We start from the raw sequence: 23411 nt of genomic DNA on the forward strand, positions 1-23411 counted from the left end.
TATCCTCAAACAGCAAAAGAAATGGGCCTCTGTCAAGAGACAATGGGATGCGGTTTTTGTCAGTAACTAGCTGAATCCAGTGCAAGTCCCCAGGTTCTCAGGCACCTTGCCCAGTCATCCCAAGCTGGAGTGAATCTATTTCTTTATCCCTCTGGAACAGGTGTCAGTTTGTTCTTGATTAAGCTTATCTAGCTATATCTCCTTTTGAGCTAAAAGGGACCCCCTCCCCCCTTATGTCCTCTGAATACAGAGCACCCAGCTTGGTAAACAAGAGATGTTCAACTAGTGTGTTCTGAACTGAACTAGCCATCATGAAGCTTAAATCATGTTCTAGAAAGAACACCAAGGACTTTTGGAAGCAATTTTCAAAGAAGATCGACCACCTGAATTGATTTAACATCTTTTGGACATTCTAACAAATGCAAATTATTAACTCTGCCAATGACTTCCAGGTTCTTTAGGAGGAGACAGCCTAATGGTAATTCAGGTCTTAGAATAAACGATTTTCTTCTCTAGCCTTATTTCATCTGGCATTTTATTCAGTGTTTCAGAAAACAAAAGCATAGACAAGAAAACAAATTTTGGGGGGAAAATGTGTTTAATCTGTGACTTTGGACCCAAGTCCATACCCCACATGCTAGTAGAACACATACTGAAGTTCCTACTTAAAAGAGGTTCTGTTCTGGACTGGGGTAGGTTGGGACAGGATTTTTGATCTTATTCTCGATAGAGTAACTGACTGCTGTTGTGTGTCTTATTCTTCTGCTACAGCCTCTGGAACCAAAGAGAAAGAGACCAAGAATTTTTAATACATTCAAAATTTATGCCGTATTTCAAGGCTGTAACAGCCCTAGGATCTGTACTATTGCATCTGTAATCTCTGTAACTGACCTCTGAAGGGTTGTGTCCTTGAAATACCTTTCTGTACTGGTAGGAGAGACCCCTCGTTACTGAGTGGTACATGACCACTCAGATGAATAACATTTTCTTGTTGCGTATTTCACCTACAGCTTGCCAGCATCATACACGCAGAAATAAAGTGTGCAGCTTCTGGGTAATTACCCTTAAAGGAAGGGGAACGCGTTCCCTCTCACCATTATTCTCCATCAAACCCAAATCCTGCTGCCTGGATGGAGGACATGATACTGAGCCATTCTGGGCTAAGACAACAATGCTGATATCTGAGGTGTGATGGAGAAGTAAGTCAATAGGCTGGGTCCCTGGACAAACAGGCCAGCTCTGAGCCCATCCTTCCCTTCATCCCTCCCACCCCCACCCCTGCGGTGCTGTGTGGAAAAGCAGGAGTTCTCAGCACTGTGCGGCGACGCTGTTTACCTAGGAGTTATACCCAGCAAAGAAACAACCCAACTACCCTCAGGGAATTTCTCAAGACATCATTATATCAGTATGACTGATGCAACTTTTAGCATAGAATATCAAGACTATCAAGATTCAAGATTCGGGACTGGCCTGTAGTATGTCAAGAGAGGCCCTTTTTGAAGAATAAGCGACTGCAGGGCTTGCCGTGGCAAGGGAGAGGGTCCAAAAAGTATGAATGAGTTCCTTAAACCTCAGACCCAGGCTACGTGCTTTAAAAGGGCTCCAGACCCACTCTGAGGGCAATGAACACGACCGTTTCCTTCCCTGAAGATGAAGTGGTGGCTGAGACTACAAGTTTCTCAGCTAACTTTAGAGGCAAGGAGTGACTGTCATCAGTAACCTTACTAAGTCTATGCCAGAGACATACACTCGCTGTGTGGATCTCGCTAGAGGACACAAAAGCTCGCACTCTAAAGGCAGAGTTGACAGAGGCACAGGACGAGTCTGGGAAAATCAGTAGGACCGTCCCCCCGACCCCCCCGGATGTACAGCTGCACAGAAACCGGTTCACTACCTTCAGAGGGAGTGTAAACTGGGAAGCCTCTTCAGAGAGGAAGCAGAGGTGAAACAGCGCGTGGGGCCTCTGGAAGCCATCACACTTCTCGTGCATTCCCAGAGAAGCCTCATACCTGCCTATCAAGAGGTCTGGAAAGAGAGTCTTTGCGCTAAATAATCAAAATTTCAAAATAAGTGGTGCGGTGGCTGAGGAAATGGTTCAGCGATTAAAAGTGCTTACGGCTTTTGCCGAGGACCCAGGTTTGATTCCTATAGCACCCGTCTGGTCACTCACAACCAGATGAAACTCCAGTTCCAAGGGATCTGCTGCTTTTCTGGCCACCTCGGGCACCAGGCATGCATTTGGTACACAGATACATATGCACATGAAATGAAAATAAATAAACCTTTATAGAAAGGTCCATAAAGAGGAGAGTCGGGATGCTTCAGCGGATGGTTCCCTGAAGTGAAAGAACAAGAGCTATGTATGTAGATTTATCACAGAGACAAGATAGATAACAGAAGGAAAGTTGTGAAATGTATACGATCAAGCACTTACGAAACTTCTAGAATATACCCTGGCAGAAATCATCCCATGTGGATTCACATCTAGACAGAAAAGCGGTCAAGAATGGCTAGGGAGGAGGTGTGGCACTGTGGAGAGAGAGCTTTGATCCTGTAAACAGTGGTGACATGTTGGAGGAGTTGCTTTGGGACTAGTCTTAGAGACCTGAGCTTCGTCAAGTTCTACTCCCATAACTGAAAAAAAAAAAAAAAGAAAATTGAAACCAATGGGAATTTTAAAACCTAATTCTAGGTACTACATATGTAAAATTCATGTTTTATGACTTCTGTATTAAAATGTTCTCAGGCTGAGGTCAGTAACAGAGCGCTTGCCTACGGTGTGCAGGGCACTGGGTTCTGCACTGACAAAGAGAAAGCTCCTTGAAGCTAATGGTCAGAGGAAAACACCGGCACAGGCGGAAGGAAGGTGCGTGGTGAAAGGCAGCATGGAAGGAGATGCATTATAAACATCCAAAGAGAAGAGTGCAGAGCAGATGGGACTCTGCCACCAAGAGGCCTGGGGGAGCCTTTGGAGGCTGCACCAGCATGGATGGGGGTGGGCAGGGACATGGTGACAGGCTCCTCTGAACCTCAGGACTCTTGGCCCAGTGTCCCACATCAACGCTGGGCTGTGCCAGGTATGTGGGATGGATTTACCATGCAGACACTTCTTTCTGGGTCACTTTGAGTCCAGGAGAGAGAGAGAGAGAGAGAGAGAGAGAGAGAGAGAGAGAGAGAGAGAGAGAGAGAGAGAGAGGGAGGGAGGGAGGGAGGGAGGGAGGGAGGGAGGGAGGGAGGGAGATGGAGAGGGAGAGGGAGAGGAAGGGAGGGAGGGGGAGGGAAGGAGGGAGGGAGGGAAGGAGGTTGGACTACAGATTCCAAATGAAGGAAATGAAGCCCACATGACAGTATGGGGGGGGGGGGGAATTCTTCAATATTATCTCTCAAATGGCTTAGGACTAAGAAGATGGGGTCGGAGGATGTAACCCAAGTTTGTGACAGACACAGAGCAGATTAATGTTTTTCCCCAGGAGCTCCCAGAGGTGCTCAAACAAGGAGTTTTTGATGTTAAAAGCAGAGGCACACAGCTGTCCAGCTCTCCAAAGAAACAGCTTCTTTATTTTCTAGTTCATCCGAGCTTGGGGAGTGAAGGGCTGAAGCTAGTTTTGGGTCTAGCACCTTCTCAGGACCCATGTTGGGCTAGCTCAGTCTCCTCTCAAGCTCCCCAGCAGACTTCAGCTCCTTCAAACCTAAACTAGTACAGGACAGCCCAGAGCCCAGAGCCCAGAGCCAACATCTCACGCTAGAGCCTGGTGCTGTGAAAACAATGGAGGCACACATGTTTCTGTCTTCCTGGGCAATGAAGCTGTCTTCTGTCCTGCTTCAAACAGCCCAGTTTGCTGTTTCCAAACCACTTCCTGGATTCCTGAGCAAAGGAGAATGCAAGGCAAAGCAGAAACAGCAGGTCTTGCCATCCATCCTCTCCACTTCTTGGGCCAGCTTCCTCCTTGGAAGCTCCTTCACCCAGTCATAGGCCCCAAGAAAACAGGGCTGGTTCCAGGAGGGCCAGATGGCTTCTCCTGCCCCGCCCCCCCCCCACTCGGCCCCCAGCATCAGCGACGCACCCCAGGCCACTTCCCACCTTGCTCTCTTCTTGGTGGCACATTTGGAGCTCACTGAGACAACAGGCATGAGCAGAGAGACTTGGGGGAGGGTGGAGTTCCCTGTAAATTCTCCCTTTCCTTTCGCAGCCAAGTGCTCTGGGTGGGGGCCACCCCATGAAACCCACCCCCAAAGTCAGCTGCCTTTCCCTGGCCATCAGTCCTGGCACCTCTCTTCCTCATTCGGCCCTTTGCAAGCTTTTCCACTTGCTGAGTACCAAGGCTTCGCAGCAGGGAAAGGAAAATTAGATTTACAGTTTGCTCCCTTGCCCACCGTTCTCATTCCAGTCGTTCAAAGAGGGCTGAGCTCTCCCCCTCACTCCACCTGGCCTCCTGCTAGAGGCCAGGCCACTTGGAAGCCGGCGGCCACGCGGTTTGCTCCCTCTCCTTTGGGGCCTAAGTATTTCGAGGGTCTAGGGCCCAGGCGCAGGGGCAGAATCCCAGACAAATGTTGGGCAGACAAAGAAGATGCAAACAGGATGGTATTACCATGTTAATGGCTTCAGTCCAGCAGCCTCCTGAAGATGCCTGGGAGGGTGCGTTTCTTTCTTTTACTTTTTCTTTTCTTTCCATTTTTTTTTTCAAGGAGAATAGTTCCGCTTTCTATTTTACTACAACAATAGCATGGACTGGCTCCTTCAAGTGTTTCAAAAGCAGCTTGAGAAATCTCTACCCAGCCCCTTGGTCTTTCCAGCCTGACCTCTCATTGTCCCTCCCAGCCCGGCAGACAAAGGGGAGGGGCCAGTGTCAGGCCCCCAGTAGCCCGCTCTCGGCATCCTAATCCTTGAGAACCAGCGAGGGGAAGGGCCTGTGGAGCTGCTCAATCCCATTCTGCCCTCACCTTTCATTCTCTCCCTCTGCTGTGCACTCAGAGAGCTCCAGGTATTAGGAATCTTGGGGTTTGCAGAAGATAAAAGGCACCGAGGGACCATTCCCACGGTCACTGACAGCCCCACCCCCAGAGCAGCCGGCCTGAGCTAAGGGCACTTTCCCACCGCTCCAGCCCAGCCCCGTTTGCTCTCTCCCAGACTGAAGTCAAGCTGCCACGACACCTGCTTCTCTTAGTGGTAGCCCAGGACCTGCCCCAGCCTCCCAGCTAATCTCCTTTCTGGGTGTCCTGCAGGCACGAGCAGCAGGTCCTACCAGGAGCTCCAAGCTCACTGTGGCTGTCAGAGCCGCCCTTCCCATCAGGAAAGTTTTGTGGCCTAACTGCTGGTACCTCTCTGGGTTTGTGACCCAGGGAGCAAGGCCTCTCTGCTTCAAACCTGGGGGACATGCAGGTCTTTCTGCAGGCTCATCTGCTAAGAATGGGGGGAAGGGAAAGGAAGCTTGTGTGTTTCAGCCAGTGGTGGTCTCAAGGGAACGACTGTACAGAGAGGAGAGGTAAGGGGTTAGTATGTGGCCTCCCAGGAGAAGCAGGGAAGTGGAAGTCTGGAGGGTCTTAGAGATTGCCATGGGCTACTGTGATCTACACACACAATGTACATATATGCACACCCAATGACTAAATATCATGGAAGGATCCAATGCATGTGATATGACCTGACGTTCCCCTTCCTCCCCTCTCCCCACCTTCCTTTTCCTCCTCCCTGTTGCTCCTACCCTATCAGTTTCTCTACAGCCAGCTAACAGGTTACTGTTCAGTTCTTAAAGCTAGGGCTCCAGAGACTTCTCTCAAACTCACAGCAGAGTTGGAACTGAAAAACCAAGCTCCTGATGTTCTGGGGGGAACAGCTCCAGTCACCCCCGCCCCCCCCCAACCCCAGAAGACCCAGGAGCACATGCAGGAAAGCAGAACCTTGTGAGGCTGTGTTCAGAGGCATTGCTGACAGGGGAGGCAGGGTACCCTAGATAGGGAAGTGCTTTTGGGGGAGCAGAACCAAGATAATAGCATAGAAATCAGCCTGTGGGGTTGAAGCCCCTCCTCTGGGCATGCTTTTATTGGTTGGGGACCTTGCGTAGTGACATTTTCTTGAATTTTTCTCTTTCCTGGACACATGGCTTGAGGTCTGTCCCCTTCAGTAACACACTTTCTTTGCTCGTTTCCAGCTCCCTCTGTAGTTATTCTCTGCTTTGTTACGAATATTGATGATTATTATTGCGTGTGCATGCACACACCCATGCAAATACATGACATAGCATGCATGTGGAGGTCAGAGGACAGCTTTTGAGACATGGTCTCTTCTTCTACCTTGGTTTTCCTTTCGTTCTTTTTAGATTCGGCTTTATGTGTAAGAGTGTTTTGCCTGCAAACACAAGCATGTATGTACACCACATGTGTGCCTGGTGTCCACAGAGGCCAGATGAGATCCAGGGATCCCCTGGAGCTGCCAGAGAATGCCAGGAATCACACCTGGGTTCTCTACAAGAGCAACAGTCACTTTTAACGGCCCAGTCATCTTTCCAGCTTCTCTCCACCTAGCTTTTGAGATGCAGGTCTCTCTTGTTATTTCCGCCATGCCAAGTACTCCAGGTTAGACCAGCTTCAGGGTGATTCTCCTGCCTCTGCCTCTCATCTCTTCATCGGATCGCTGTGATTACAGACGGGTGTCGCTGCATGTGGTTGTCTTCTTGTTTGTTTTAAGTGTGGATTCACTCAGGTTGGTGGGTCCATGACAGCCTTACTGTGGGTTTTTGACTTCCACCCACCAAGTGCCTATCCAGTTTCTACTCTTCTCTAATATCTCCTCTTCTCTGTCTGAATCGTGATCTTAGGCATGAACAGACAAGGGAATCTTGTCCCTGCAAACGCTCCTGGTGTTATCCACTTTAGACAAACTAAGAAATGCTTTGCAGCAAGGCTTTCAGTAAGAGCCTTCTTGGCTTACAATTTGCCCTAGACTTTCTGAAACCTTCATCTTAACTTTCTCTTTACTAGAGCACTAATCTTCTCAGGCAGCCTCTAAAGATGCAGCATTCGCTCGAAACCCACCCTGTGCCCTGGGCAAACACAAACCCAGCTTTCTGATCGCTTACTAGTTATACACCCTTAGAGAGTATGTAACAAAGGGGCCTGCTGTTTGCTTTGCTTAATCTGCTCTTAAAATCTCTGCTTCTTTGTCAGAAAACAATATTTGCAATTGTAAAAAAAATATTTACCAAGGAACTTGGATAGCATAAGTCAAGGGCTAAGAGCCAAAGGTCAGTGGTTCTTACCCCAAATTTCTGTGGACCTGAGAGTCTCCCGCTGGGGAGCTCAGCTGCACCGAACAAACACACCGCTTCAGAGTCCATTAAGGAGCAGATATTTTTGAGGGGGCAGAAAGGGAGGGCTGCAGCCTGTTCCTCATCCAGAAGCAGGAACATCCTGCCCCTGCTGGGTCTCTGCAATGAAGTGATCTCCTTGGGGACCCTGAAGCAGCTGGTTTACAAACCTGGGGAAAAACCCTAGTTCATAAAACCTTGCAGGGCAGACATTCCCACCATGCAAAGCAATAGGAAGGGCTTTCTGGTTCAGGGCAGATGTTCACCTCTGCGTCCCTGTGGGTGGGGTCTGTGGTCTGACAGTGGGGGACAAATGGGGACAAATGTGCATCCTGAGCACTTCTTAACCCATAAAGCAGCGTTAGACACTTGCCTCGAGAGGCTCCATTGTCTAAGTCTTAAATTTATTCTTGTATGTAACTATTTTCTGGAAGGACCTGACAATGTCAAAAGCCTCTCCTAACCAGGGCACCGAGCACCTAGGATCGAACCTCCACTCAAGTGGCCTAGTAGAGTTCTGCTTTGAGCCAGAACCCAGCTCCCTTCAAGTCGAGGACCAGGATGTCCTAAAGTACAGACTAGAAGAAATGTCTTTGGGACTTCAGCACAGGGAAGCAGGGTTCAAGGAATCCCACACACAGCCCCGCAGGTTGTGGGTTGATCTTTGCCAGGCTGGCACTGACAACTTCGTATGCAGCTCACATCATAGGATCTGCAAAGGACAGGGCGGGGACAAGTTCTCCCAATCAGAAGCGTTCTTGACATTCTCCTGAGATAAACACCTGCTTTAAAGGAGACGGTCATTTGGTTATTTACAAGACCATTATGGGGCTGAGGAGACAACTCAGCAGGTCAGACACTTGCTGGGAAAGTGTGATGGCCAGAGTTCAGAACCCCAGATCCCATGTGAAAAGTTGGTGAGTTGTGGCAGCCCACTGACAGCCCCAACACAGGAGGTAGAGAAAGACTTCCTAACGCAAGCTGGCTGGCTCTACTGCCAAGAGGGAGAATTCCATGTTCAGCAAGGGCCCTGGCCTCAAACATAAGGCAGACAGTAATTGAGGAAGATACCTGTCAACTTCAGGTTTTAATATGCACAGGCACCTGACCATATACATGAAAACACACACATACATACATAAGCAATCTATATCTAATCTCTATAAAGAATCTATGGTTGTATTTCATATTGGTCTATAGGATCTCTTAATGAATTAAGCCCTCCTATTTTTGTTATTGTTGTCTCATTTGGAGGATTTTATATTTGTTTTTCCTTTTGTTTTGTTCATTATAATGCAAAAAAATAAGTGAGCATTCTACCACTAAACAACAGTGTTATAAATCCTAAAGTTCTTCCTTCCTCCTGTCAAATTCTTGTTACAACTTGCCAAATCCCTTGACCTTATCAGGGTTTTAAAAAAAATTACCAGCTAATTCACCTTGGTTTTTGAATTGTCCTGAACTAGTATCTAAAAGGACTCAAGCAGTGCTTGACACTGGTTATGGGCAGCACTGAGAAGAACATGCCTACAGAAACCATTTAGCCGATGGATCTTACCTTGGAGAATCAGGCCTTCTCCCTTGATGGTGTAGACGAAGGAGGTGAAGGAAGCCAGAGGGGACTTGGCAATAAGAATCTGCACAGAAAGCACATTTTTTTCCAGAGTTAGCAGAAATTTTAGCATGAGCCTCTGCTGGCTCCCTTTCTCCTTTGATAGCACATGATTACAATGCATTGGATTTATTATTACAAATATTTTAGAGAGCTGGGCATGACGGTACACACCTTTAACCCTAGCTCTCAGGAGGCAGAGACAAGTAGATCTCTATGAGTTCAAGGCCACCCTGGTCTACACAGTAAGTTCTGGGACAGCCAGGGCTATGAGGAGAGACTTTTGTCTTAAAAAAGCAACAACCACACACACACACAAAATTGTTTTAGAACCAAATGTTCAAATGAGTCTTAATCATGTCAAAATGGTCAACTAGGAAAGACATTTATCTCAGCACTATGCAAATAAACCAGTAGTTCTCTACCTGTGGGTTGTGACCCCTTTGGGAGTTGAATGGCTACTAAGGGGTCACCTATGACCATTGGAAAACACAGCTATTTACAGCTATTTACATTATGATTCATAACAGTAGCAAAATTATAGCGATGAAGCAGCAGTGAAATAATTTTATGGTTTGGAGTTCACACAACATGAGGAACTGTATTAAAGGGTCGCATCATTAGGAAGGCTGAGAACAATATTAAAGGGTGGTAGCATTAGAAATGTTGAGAACCAGGGCACTAAATGCTATATTCTTAAACAAATTCTTCCAGAAATAAGAGTTTTGTTTGTTTGTTTTTTGGGAGACAGTTCCTCTGTGTAATAGTCCTGGAACTAAGATGACCTTGAACTCACAGAGATCTGCCTTTCTCTTCCTCCCCAGTGCTGGGATTAAAGGCATGTACTACCACCACCCAGTTGAAAAAGATTATTTTAAGTGACATGGCTTAATAGTCACCTCTCTGCTCAGTGATAAACCTACCTGATCTTCTAATTTTATCCATAGCTTAGCTATTACAAAAATAAAGCTACCTTAAAATAGTTACTATCATATCATGACAAATACTCAAAATAACTTGCTAAAGCAAAGGAATGGTAAGCTGTTTATTAGCCCTGGCCCCGATTCCTCATGGAGTGCGTGATTCTACCCTTTATCCTGTGACTGTATTTTCTCTAACTGAAAGCCTCATCGTGCATTCTTGCTGGATTTTGGCTGCGGGTTTGGCTACATGGTTTGTTTTGGCTTATGCCAGTTCCCAGCCTAGGCCTCAAGTATTTCCATCTGTTCTTTTATACTCCTGCCACAGCAAGAGGAAAACAGGTTCAAACTGGTCAGCTATCTTAGGAGAGTCAGAGATGTCTAGGACAGAGCTAGCTACCCAGGCCCAGCCGCAGGGGACCCACATGCATGAGAGTTAACATTGCTGCATGCCTCTGAATGTTTGGAGGTGCTGGTGTGAAGCATTATTGCATACGAGTTGACCTGCACTCCAGCAAAAGAGAAATGCCAGCTGAGTTTGTAAGAATGACATTCTCTCTTGTAAAGAAGGTGATTATTTGGTAAAAATGATTTGTAAGAATTATTTTTGCAGAATATGCATGTGTGCATATATACACATATATATGTATGTATCTGGGAGGATATCTATATCTATATCTATATCCATATCTATATCTATCTATATCATCTATATCTATATCTATAATCTATATATCTATCTGTCTATCTATATTTTAAGTGCTGCATGCATACACACAAATAGTGCTTATCAATGGGTATGTGAACTAGTTATCTGAAACACCAAATAATCAACATGTATTTATTTGGAATAAAATAAAAATTTCAGAAAGGCAAGATGGCTCACTGGATAAAGGCAGTTGTTGTCACTCCTGTGATGGTCTCTGAGTTTGATCCTCAAGACCCAGATGATGAAAGGAGAGGAAAGGAAACAAAAGAATCATCTCATACAAGAATTACAAAGAATTAAATCTTCCTCTAACCTCTGGTGCATTACTTTATTATAATATTTCTGCTCAACAGAGATGACATAACTTCATTAAAATTGTGACATTTGCTGGGCAGTGGTGGTGCACGCCTTTAATCCCAGCACTTGGGAAGCAGAGGTACATGGATCTCTGTGAGTTCGAGGCCAGCCTGGTCTACAAGAGCTAGTTCCAGGACAGGCAGGGCTGTTACACAGAGAAACCCTTTCTGGAAAAACAACGACAAAAATCGTGACATTTTGTCACAGAATCATTTTGGTTGTGAAGGAAGCAAAGAAAAGGGATAAATTATTCCAAACCATAAAAAGCAAGCTTACACATATATCTCAATCTATGTCAATGAAACATTTTTACAGTCAATAATATAAAAAAGGTCACAAGTAGCCGGGCGGTGGTGGCGCACACCTTTAATTCCAGCACTCGGGAGGCAGAGGCAGGCGGATCTCTAAGTTCGAGGCCAGCCTGGTCTACAAGAGCTAGTTCCAGAACAGGCTCTAGAAACTACAGGGAAACCCTGTCTCGAAAAAACCAAAAAAAAAAAAAAAAAAGTCACAAGTTTTGGTGACAGGGTTTGAATCTCATCCTTCAGTTAGGTGCCTGGGCAGAACCTATGGGTTCTCTTATTAGTAACTCCCATTTTCCTTCCTAGTAAATAACTTCCAAGTTTCTACATTTCTTTGCCTTTTCTGCAACTAGATGTGGCCAAGTGCACAAGCTTTGATTGACAGAATGGAAGTAGAAATACCTGATAAAACTTTGGATTATGTTTTCATAAGAAATCAAATGTCCTTCCCTTTTCCCTTTGCCCCAAGGGCAGGGACTCTCTCCAAGCACACGGGCACTGGTGATGATGAAGCCATGTGTGACAAGAAAACAAAAGATCTGATCGAGTACCAGCACCTTCCACACAGACCACCGGGCCTCTTTGGACAGAACTACGGGTCTCAGCCTCTGGATTCCAGATGTATTTGTTACTTACACTATAGTCTGAACCACCAGTCCTGTGACTCTGGCCAGCCTGAATGCTTTGAGTCTTAGTCTTTTTTTTTTTTTTTTATATCTTAAATACCTGTCTGAATAGGTTATGGCAAGGATTAATTTAGGAAAAATGCTTGTCATTGTGTCCAACACATAGTAAGTATGGAATGAGTAAGAGGAACTCAGCCTGTCACAAGTGCTTCCCAAATGCCTTATCACCATGGAGAAACAATATACTCCGCTTTTACTAGAAGGGAGTCACTAACTAAACTGTGATCATTCTTATAGCTGCTCTAAAGTCACTTGACACACTTGCTCATCATCCTTAGACCCAACAACATCAAAAGCATCTCATCTGAAAGTTAAGGTGGTTCATTTCCTGACTGGGATGGTTTGAGGATGGTTCGTGTGAAGTTTAAGGATGCTCCTTCAGTGGGGAGTGGCATGGTACAGGAGAGGAGAGAGTGTTTCAAACTTTAATGCAATCCCTTGCGGGCTCCTCGCGGGTTCCGAGTTGGTAGATTTGAAAGGGGCCTGAGACACCTAGATGTGCTTCTCATAGACTCCTATGAATCACGAGGATAAGTGGCCTGCCTGAAGAGTCTAACCTGGAAGAGCATGGGGTGAGAGGTCAGAAGCCAGTCAGGAGGCTCCTTGAGGAACATCTGGGATGAGAATGAAATGGACCTATACTAAAATTAAAGAAAACACGCAAAACCCCGAACTAGGCTCTTTATGGTCTATATGCAGCAACAAGATGCAAAGTCAAAAGGATCTGATCAAACAGCAATCAATAGTATCATATTTTGAATGCTACATAATAATTTTTATGACCTACAGAAGTTGAGAAATAGAAAAATAATATTCTAATATTTGATGAAGCCTTGCCTTCGAGTCTAAGTTATCTGACTCTTGGTGCCATGTCTGTCACCTTAGGGTCAAGGTCCTGAGTCGAGGGGACAGTGTATCTACAGTGACTTCCTCACAGGCAGTGGCAGGGTCTGGGCAGGCCACTGGTTAAAACGCTGTCTTGGAGCAGAATTTTGGATGAGACATCACAAAGATAACCTGGGTGCAGTTAGCAGGAGGCAGTGAGAGAACACGAGTCAGACGGAGCCCGCTTCCTTTTTGGGCAGGGGGGAACTTCCAGACTGATGGACGAGAGGGCTATCTCCAACTGTAGCAAGAACTGTGATCAACTCTCCTGATACCCCACCAGATAGAGTGAGGATGAGTTAGGCTGAATGCTGAGAGCATTAAGTGGGTTCGTTAGCGATCGCGTGATGATTAGCAGCCTCTAGCAGGAGGCACTGAACCGAGCCTGGGCCCTGCCCGGTTCAACATTTTTACCGAGAGAGTTGAGGATGCTGCTACATCCAACCACACTCTTGAACAAACATGGAGCCTATCAGGAAAGAAAGTGACAAAAACTGCTGTCTCAGCACACCTTTCATCCTAAAGGAGGCGAAAGGCAGCAAGAGGAGTGACCGTGGGATGCCCGGTGACATGCATGCTACCTAGGGGAAAACAGCAGAGTGCGCAGGAGATGAGCTGGGATCGGGAGGCGGTCAGTTTTAAGCAGAAGACCACTAAAGTGGGCTGAGGACCATGTAACTAAACACACTGAAGGGAAGCTGAATGGATGGGAGGTGACAAAAGACACATGGAGACAGGCGTTTGTACATCAGACCAGACAACTACGGTATCTAGATGAATCTCAACTTGGCTAAAACGCTTAGACAAATCCCATGTATCTTTTAGTAAAATGTGAAAGACATATATTAAGAGGTAACCAGGAAATCCTACAGGTTTTGTAGATAAAATTCCACTGAAATAAATATCAGGTCTTCTTTTTGGGAACAAAACACCGGTTACTGGTTACAGAGAGATGAGAGCCGGCATTCAGAAAATGGACTAGGAGTGTTAGTCAAATGAACCAGCTGTGAGATGTGACTCAGAAACCTAGTCTGGTCACAGGTTGTAAGCATTGGCAATGGGAGGTTGTGTCAGCAAACCACACTTAATGAATGCCATGTGTGTGGAGAGGGGCCCAAATCCAAAACGCAAATGGACAACTGGGAGGACAACCAAAAAGAGAACAAACACAGGTGGCTACATGTCCAAGCAGTTCGTAACCGCAAACGCCGCGACGCAATCGTGAAGGTTGGAGCCTGAGGGGAAGGCCCACATTGCTTCTGAGTTCTCATATGTGAGGGGAAATATAAAATCACCTTTTAACCCCATAGATGTCAGAGAAGATAGTGATGCATGCTGCATGTCTTTGTAAATACGCAGATTCCTCTCTCTTCAAAAATGACCCAGTATCCCATACCTTTGCTCCATTTGGCCTTTCAAACCATAGCTAGCTCCTGTGTAAGTGTGTGTATGTGTGTGTGTGTGTGTGTGTGTGTGTGTGTGTGTGTATGTATGTATGTATATGATAAAGACTTTGGATGTCTCCCATTATTGCTCTTGACCATATTTTTGGAGACAGTGTCTCTAACTGAACCTGGGGCTCACTATTTTGCTTGACTTGCTGGTCATCAGGCCCCCAGAATCCTCCCATCTTTGAAGCCTGCTTCTGAGAACTAGGGTTATAGGTGCATCTTGCCATGCCTGGCTGTCTATCCCTGTGGAGCTCTGAACTCAGGCAGTCATATTTCCATAGCAAGCACTTTTGCCACTGGGCCATTTCCTCAGCAGAGACTGTCCTCTGAGGCAGAAACAGCTTTAGAGTTCAGTCAGGCTGTTCTGTTTCAGAGGTCCAGCCCTCTCCCACATTTGGAGTGTTCCCAGGGCGCACATCTAGGCTCTCTTCAAGTGTTGCACTATCTTCTCCGGAAACTAATACAGCCTGAACCCTTTGTGAAAAAAGTGTGATCACACGCATGCAAGCCAGCATGCAGCATGGGAAGTGGGCTCTTCATTTGTGGGCTCCAAAGTTGATACTTGCAACGCTAAGTGGCAACCAACAATTTGGCACATACAGACCAATCTACTTCTCTGGGGGCGAAATATCAGCTGAGATAAAATACATACTAGAAATAAGGGCATTCCCTCCCTACAGTCAGGGTATCACATGATTCAAGACAGGAGAAAGGCAGGGCAGGGGGACTGGACAGGGAGCTGTGTGGTACCCTAAGTTGCTCATGGTTTCCACACTGGTATTCTTCTTTCTGCCTTCATCTTTGAATGTCCAAACTTTTCATCCCTTACTGTTCTTTAAAAACAATAAATGAAATGTAATTTTATTCCATGTGTACTGCAGTTTTGCGTACATGTGTGTCTGTGTACCATGATTTGTCTGGTGCCTGCAGAGTCCAGAAGAGGGCATTGGAGTCCCTGGAACTGGAGTTGTGAGCTTCTACGTGGGTAATGGGAACTAAACCTGGTTCCTCTGGAAGGACAGCTGAACCAGTGCTCACTGCTGTTGTACACTGATTTTAGGCACCAAATCTACAGTATTTGATGGCAGCCACCGTCACAATCAGCTGCTTCTGGCTCCCACACCTTCTAGTCTGCTCTAGATATAACACAAGTTCTCTGAAGCACAAGACTGAATGTACAAAGTGGTGACCTACCAGAGCTCCACTGACTTGTATCTGTCTTCAAAACGTACCTGTAGTTTCTCCCCTAGTGAGGGGACTTGGAAAATGTCATAGAAAAGAGCAGGCTACCTCATCAAGTCCTGCCAAGAGACTCAGCTTGGGCAGGACCCAAAGTCAAGTCATGGGTTCCAGCTTACTATAACATCATATGTTTTTTCTGGCCTGACCAGACTTCTACGAGGCTCAAAAGTGGAAAAGAAGCCATAGAACTGAGAGCGTTGGGCACAGGAGGCCTAATCCAGGACAATGACACCTTCCAGGAATAATGCCTGTGTCCTCTCCTGGAATACGGGTTTGCCATCATCTGGAGCAGGCCAGTCTGGCCTTCCTCCATGGTTGGTCAGGGCAGACAATGGGGAGCAGGATCTTGGAGTGCTGGGGTACAGGATATTCTGGAGAGATCTGGTCCTGGCAGGCTCAATCAGTTCCATCCTCAGGAAACAGTGAGTCTTGTCTTTGTGGCTTAGGAAAGCAAGTTTGAACAGGCAGCCATGCACGGAGGCAGGCTGCCACCAGCTCCTCCACTTTCTCTTCCCCCACTCCCATGCCAGGAAGGCTTCTTTTAACCCTGGTGATGAACACTTCCTCTTTTCTCTTTTCTTCCTCTTCCCACCCACACCCCAGAGCTCACAATGGTGGAGGGTGAAGGGCAGAGTGAAAGGGGTTGGCTGAGTTAGAGTGTATACAAAATATTTTCCTCCGGCAGGCGCAGGTGGTTGTTTAGGCTGGCTCTCGGCTCTCTGTTTTCTGGAGACAATGTCGTGTGTTCGGCTGAGGAAACAGTGGCAAAAAGCAACTGAGAGCCAGCTCAGCAGTAACACCTTGTACCCACCCACGTTTTCCTGCCCTACTAGCTTTTTAATTTTTCTCAGTCTTTCCGTTGATCAGCAAGATGATGTGGTTGTTGATGACTTGAGCCGTGATGTGCTTGCTGGATGAATCTGAGCCTTTCCTTTGCACACATGGTCCTACTAAGGAGTTGGGAGAAACCCATGGACCCGTCTGTCTTTCAACATGGACCCCATTATCTCATTTCACCTGGAGTCTGGGCTAATAAAACCCATTGCTAAGTTAAGCAAACCTTTCTTCTAGTTCTGCCAAGTAACTGTGACAGTAATTCTGCATGCCAGGACTTTTCCTCCTCGTTGAAGACTTAGAAAAGTTTCCTCAAACACTTGGAAGCCCAGGAAGGGAGCTGCCGAGGCTTGCATCAAATAATCCAAGAGGTTTTGGTAACCCCAGTTTTGACCCTTCCCCAGGTTGAGCTGAGTCCTCCAAGCTAAGGGACAGGATGGCCGGAAATGCTTCAGACAGGAAGGTCTGGGCCTGCACAGAGGCTGGAAGATGAGGGGGTTTGAAGCATACCCAGAGATCCTCATAGGAATTCCCTGTCATTGTGTTGGAGGAATTACAGGAAAGGCGGTGGGGGCGGTTGCTGTGTATATCTGGATCTTACTCTGATTAGAATCTGCTTCATCATTAGGAAAATCACTCTCCATGAACACGGAAACCTCAGCACCAACATCGCAGCCATGAGAGGCGATCAAGGAATGAGTTTAATGTACCTAAGTTGTCTTTTCAGAGCAGAGGTGCACAAGCTGCAGGAATAATACCGTGCTGGAAATGGCAGGGTAGACTGTATCTCAGCAAGGGTGAATGCATTAGTTTATTTCTGCTTGGCCAGCTTCTCTTCTTATAGGCATTCGGTAACAGAAAGTAAGGGGGTCTAAACCCCTGTGAAATATAACTTCAGCTTCTAGGAAGAACCCGCTAGCAGATCTGCACCTGAGGCTCCGAGGACATCTTCTGTCACAGAGACTAATATGTTCTTTGATAGCACCTCTTTAGTGGCCGTTTCCAAAGGGTTTTTTTTTTTTTTTTCTAATATAGTGGATTCAAGAAGTATTATCTAGAAGAGAACATGTTCCCTAAGGAAAACAGTTTCCTCAGTCAGTGGGATGCTCACTTAGTGAATTGCAGGAGGGGCCAGAGTGCGATCTTCAACTCACGCTTTTTCTTCAATATTTCATTATTACAAATTCCAAGAACACAACAAAATTGAGAACTTTCATAATGAATAACTATACACCAATCATCTTGTTTTGTAACTAACACTTACTATCTTCGCTTCGGTTCCTCCACAGTCACCTGTCGGCTCTTCTGCATTTGGTACATTCTGAAGCGAACTGCAAACATGAGCTCCTTTTTGCCTAGACCCTTTCATATGCATATAAGGAATTATAAGATTAAGATTTGTCCATACACCTTATCAAGTGTGTTAGTTTTTTTAAAGTGTACATTATGTGACTTGAAAGTATTAATGATACTTCCCAAATATAATATAATTAGAGAGAATGCAGTGACTCTACACATGTGGTATTATATATAAACTCAATCAGTAAAGCTGTGGATCATTAATCTTTCAATAATAACATGTTTTGTTGAGATATACTTTGCATGCAATAAAGTTATTCTTAATATAGGCATTTAATCTATAGATTTCCCTTTGAATACCACTTCAACTATATCATATAAACTTTGGTATATTATACATTGTCTCCACTTTCCCAATTTTCTAATTTCCATTGTTACTTATTCTTTGGTCTGTTGTTTATTTCAGAGTATGTTTCTATGTGTTTTAAACTGTACAAGCATTTCAGAATTTACTGCCTACTACCTGTTACTGGTTACTAACTTCACTCCACTGTAACTGGAGAAATTTGTATGATTTCAGTTCTTTGAAATGAGACTCATTTTACCCCCCCATCCACAGTGTACGCAAGTGAGTGTTCCATTCGTACTTCAGAGGAGAATGTCTGGGTTGCTGCCTCAGGAAGTGAGCTACAGACACCTGCTGAGCATTTTGCTAAGTTCACAGAATTCTTCAAACCTTCTGTTCCTTTGCTGAAATTCTGCTTAACTGATCGCTCAATAATTGAAAATGGGATATGTAAGTCTCCTAATATTACTGCTGAATTATCAATAGATTTCTCCCTTCGAGTTTGTTTCTGTTTCACATATTATTTTGGGGGCTTAGTTTTTAGATACATGTATATTAATAATAGCTAAGTATTCCTCATAGAGAGAACTTTTCATTAATTTTTCATACAATATATTTTGATTCTGTTTTCCTCTTCTATCAGCTCCCCCCAGCTCCTTCCTACCCATCTCATTACATATTGAATTTTATGTTCTCTCTCTTTCAAAAAACAAACCAAAACAAAACAAAATCACAAAGCCCCAAACCCATGGATTTTGTGTTGGCCAATTACCCTTGGCTATGGGGCTTTCCTCGAGTTGGTTGATACACCAACTTCAGTAACCATCCACTGAAGAAAACGGATTTTCTCTTTGTCCCCAGGAATCAACTGCAAATAACTTCTTGGTTAGGGGTGAAACCCTATGTCTACTTCCCCTTTAAACCAGGTGTGGTGGTTCATGCCTTTAATAAAAAAAGCTTCATGAATTATTTTTTCTGAGATCAGGTTTAGCTGTAGCTTTGGAGCCTGTTCTGGAACTAGCTTTCTGTAGACCAGGCTGGCCTCAAACTCACAGAGATCCGCCTGCCTCTGCCTCCCGAGTGCTGGACTTAAAGGCGTGCGCCACCACTGCCCGGCTGAAGGGTCATGAATTTGAGACTAGCCTGCCCTGTATAGTGAGACCCTGTCTCAAACATTAACAATAACAATGTGTCCATTTCAGTTTCCGGTAGCAGTTTTCTGCTATCTGTTTTATTTTGCCTTATCTTAAAGTTTATTTTCTGTCATAGTCACATGTTTTCCCTCTCTTTTAAAATTTTTAGTATAGTATATAATTTTAAATCTTTGTATTTTAACCTTCGTGTGTCTGTCTATAGGAATTACACTTTAGCATCAAAGACACAACCAATCTAAATTTACAAGTAAATATGAACTATTTCATTGTCATCTGTAGTGGGAGATTGCACGTTGTTCCAATATTTTTTTGTAGGGGACAGCTTTGATGACCAAGAACCAGTCTATTTCTCTCCCTTATAGCAGGTGAATAAAACTGGCCAAATAAACAAGACGCCAGAAAACCAGGAGCACCAGTACATGGGGCGAGCGCTCAAGACACCCACTTAGGCAGGCCTGACCGTCCAGGATCTCCACAGCCCCACAGGAAGCAGTGCTGGATCCTCCAGTCCAGGCTTGCTAGAAAACCCAGCCAAGGCGAGGCAGCTCCGGAGGCGTCAAGGGTCACAGAGGAAAGCTGTGGTTGTGTGATTATTATGGTAAAAAGATGCCAGGAACTCAGAGGGTGTGTCTTGAATTCTGAAGCACACATCCCTGTTACATCATGTTTGGGCCACATGGGACTTCCTTTAGTCTCACAGGAATTGATTCAAGGAAGGCAACATGTTTCTGTGTAAAGAGGCCGAAATCTGGGCTTGACACATCCAAGAACAGCTGGTCAAGTGGGAGGGGCTTGTGTAATGTACCACATCCCTGGCTGGGCTGTGATGGGTGGAGGACCAATGCAAAGGAGTAAACATGCTCGTTCTTCGATGAATTCCCACTAACACAGCATTCTCATTATCTCCCTAAAGCTCTCCTCTTTCTGGAGAAAATGTCAGAGGACAAGAAGGGAACAATAGACAGAGTTCAGAGGGAAGGAGGGAGGGAAAGAAGGAGGGAGAGGGCTAGAGGAGGAGAGAGTAAGGGAGGGGAAGAGAGGGAGAGAGGATCTCAATCTTTCTCTATAAGATAGAGGAGAGCTGGAACTTTATCCCAATATAGTCAGTGTAATCAGAAACCTATCTATTTAGACTTTTGTATTTTTAATATTTTAAACGATTGTGTCTAAATCTCCTACTATATACAAGCACAGGGTGACTCACTCATGAAGTATTATGGGAAACTCACAGTGCCTTTAGCCCACAGAACTAGACCCCCACACTGAAATAATTCAAGAAAGGGGATCTACATGAGAAGGCCTTAGAAAGAACTCAGAAGAGCTCGACAGGACCTGACTGGATGCAGAAGGAGTTTACCACACTGGGAAGCCACCAGATTGCCATCTGGCAGCTTACTCCAAGTACCATAACTCTTGGCAGAGTTTGGATAATCAGTGTTGAGAACTGATGTTAACTCATTAGGCTCTCTTCCTGTGTGCCCAGGACTAGGGCATGCAATCCTCATATCAATTGTAACAGGTAAGTATTGTTATCCCCATTTTAGTAATGGGGAAATTGGCATTGGTTAAACAAGTCTACTGATCAACGGGGGGGAAAGGACTCCATGTCTAGGACATCTGCTTATAGCGCCCACCAGCCACTTATAAGATCTGACTTGAGGGGTGCTAGGAGGCATCTATTCAAATACCCTCTTCCCACCAATGACCCCAATGTTAGCACTTTCATTAGAATACTATATTTGGATTTAAGCTGTGCAAACAGGCATCCTACCTAGTTAATTCACATGTACTACTAGCAAAATATGTTCTCTCAAGTCAGCCGGTAGATTCTCTTGCCTGGAATACAAAGCCTTGAAACTGGGAATTAAAATGAGTCGGGCAATGGTGGCAGATACCTTTAAGGCAGGCAGATCTCTGAGTTTGAGGCTAGCCTGGTTTACAAAGTAAGTTTCAGAACAGCCAGGGCTACATAGAGAAACTTTTGTCTTGAAAAAAAAAACAAAGATAAATAAGTAAATACATAGATCAATAAATAACAATAAGATGAAATGGGCTGGGATATATAGGAAGGTCTTTTGTGTGGTTCTGCACAGTGGGAGGGGTCAAGTCCTCCTATTGTGTCATCTTGTACAAGATCGTCATTTTATAAGTCTTTCTACAGTTAATGTTGACTTCATGGCACCTTGTCTTATGGAAATGGCTGTAGGTCTTTGGGCTTACATAAATACCACAAGTTCAAGATAGAGAGCTGGGAGAACAAAGCAAACCAGCCCCTTCTCAGCAGAACTGCGAGGAAAACTTCATGTTCAAACTAAAAAACCAAGTGGCATCGCATGGGTGTGCACTGTCTCTTATTTGAACTCCTTGGAGTAAGGGCCCGTCCAGACAGTCTAATCTTTAAAAGAATGTGAGAGCAGGGAATGTCTTTCTGAGGTCAGCTTCAGTCCATAACCCCTCGGTTCCTATCTTTCCAGGCAGGCACTTGCCTCTTGGAATGGCACAGGGCATAGCAACCTGGGGCTTGGTCTAAAGAGGAGGCCAACAAAACAAAAGCCCTGCTTTGTTCCCTAAGGCCTCTATCTTAAACCATTCTCCTTTCCTCTTTCCCAACCAATGAATCATGTTTTAGAAGGAAATCAGTGGTCTGGCTAATTACCACGGGACAAGTTCTATGAAAGACAAGAGTCCGCAGGGATTTTCTTTGCTGCTCAGGCAGAATCCCTAATAGGAGGAGGAAGGATGAGAGGGAGGAAATGACCCTATTGACACCCCAGATTCCTATGTCTAGGCAGGTAGACAGGTCTCTGGGGGAACCAGTCAGTGCTCCTAAGAGGAATGAAACCCTTAAAAGGACAATGGAATGGCAACAAAAGCAAAAAGGAGCTGGGACAGCTCAGTCTTCTTGAGGCTCAACTGTGTAATCTCTTTCACTAGCATGAAGGAGTGAGTGCAATTTAGGACCATGAACACTCTGGGCAAGCACTCTATCACTGAACTGCATCCCCTAGCCTAATCTCTCCTTTCAGTCTCTTGTGTGAGAGGCTCAATAGTAAGGTGATTCCAACTAAGAGACACTTGGAACAGTAAGTATATATTTAAAGACCTGTTGGGCCAGAAGACTTGCTATAGAGTATAGATAAAAGTATATATATATATATATATACACACACTCAGTGTCCCAAGGTGTCCCAAGTGTTCCAAGTGTCCGTGGAAGGGCTTGGCTGGATGAAACAGAGCTATTTCTGAAGTGAAGCTGTATTATTCCTTTCCTTGTAATAAAAATATTGCTGCCAGTGACGGTATTCTTTCGTTTGAGACAGGCTCTCTTGTAGCACAGAAGGTTTCAAAGGTACTGCGTAGCTGAGGAAGACTTGAACTGAGACGACAGTTTATGTAGAGCTGGGGCTTGCACTTAGTGCTGTGTGCTCACTAGGAAAGCACTCTACCAACTGAGCTATAACCCCAGCCTGATAATGACTTTTGGTAATTAAAAATAAAACACTTCCTGGTTTTTTTTTGGCATGAGTTTAAAGAACAAAGGAATTTATTTCAATGCCATCATGCTTTTGTCTGAATATCTATAATGTTCATACCATGAAATATCATAGTTTTATAAAAAGTATATATATATATGGTTAATCACTTATCATAGAAAATATATAGTGGACAATGGTCTTTTATCCTGTCACTTGTATTATTTTTAATAAAAACGATGATTGGCCAGTAGTCAGGCAGGAAGTAGAGGCAGGGCGACCAGACAGGAAGTAGAGGTGGGGCGACAGAAACAGGAGAATTCTGGGAAAAGGAAAGACACAGTCTACAGTTGTCACCCAGACATAGAGGACACAGATGAGAATACCTCGCTGATGAAAGGTACCAAGCCACATGGCTAACACAGGCAAGAATAATGGGCCAATTTAAGATGTAAGAACTAGTTAATAAGAGGCCTGAGATAATAGGTCAATCAGTTTATAATTAATGTACACCCCTGTGTGTTTCTTTGGGGCTGAACAACTGAGGGACCGGGCAGGACAGAAAACTCAGTCAAATATATGTGTGTGTATATATATATATATATATATATATATATATATATATATATATGTATGTATATACATACATACATACACACACACACACATATATATATATATGGAAGAGTATCTGCAATATCCAAATGACTTTAAAAGCAGGCACATAATATTACATATAGTTAGTACAAACAGAGAAAGCCTGTATTACTGTATTATATATCTGGGGGAATTGCCCCTCTTGCTCTATATTATTCTATACTGCCTGATTCTCTTCCC

General features: G+C 44.9%; 1 protein-coding gene across 15 annotated transcripts in view; it reads right to left on the reverse strand.

Moving 5' to 3' along the window:
- Nucleotides 1-23411, reverse strand: part of LOC119818468 (DNA repair protein RAD51 homolog 2-like) — a 437860-nt gene that overhangs the window by 8023 nt on the left and 406426 nt on the right. For 13 of the 15 annotated variants that reach the window (XR_005286124.1, XR_005286130.1, XR_005286128.1 and 10 more), the window contains one exon: nt 8863-8941. Coding sequence is in view for 5 of the 15 variants with exons in the window: in XM_042055420.1 (XP_041911354.1) it covers nt 8863-8941 (79 nt within the window). In the remaining 10 variants the exon portion in view is untranslated. Of the gene's footprint in view, nt 1-7687; nt 8017-8862; nt 8942-23411 lie in introns of those variants that run through there. The other 2 variants (XM_038335846.1, XM_038335845.1) reach the window with 1 other exon arrangement.

The sequence above is a fragment of the Arvicola amphibius genome, chromosome 7, assembly GCF_903992535.2.
Source record: "Arvicola amphibius chromosome 7, mArvAmp1.2, whole genome shotgun sequence".
Classification (NCBI taxonomy): domain Eukaryota; kingdom Metazoa; phylum Chordata; class Mammalia; order Rodentia; family Cricetidae; genus Arvicola; species Arvicola amphibius.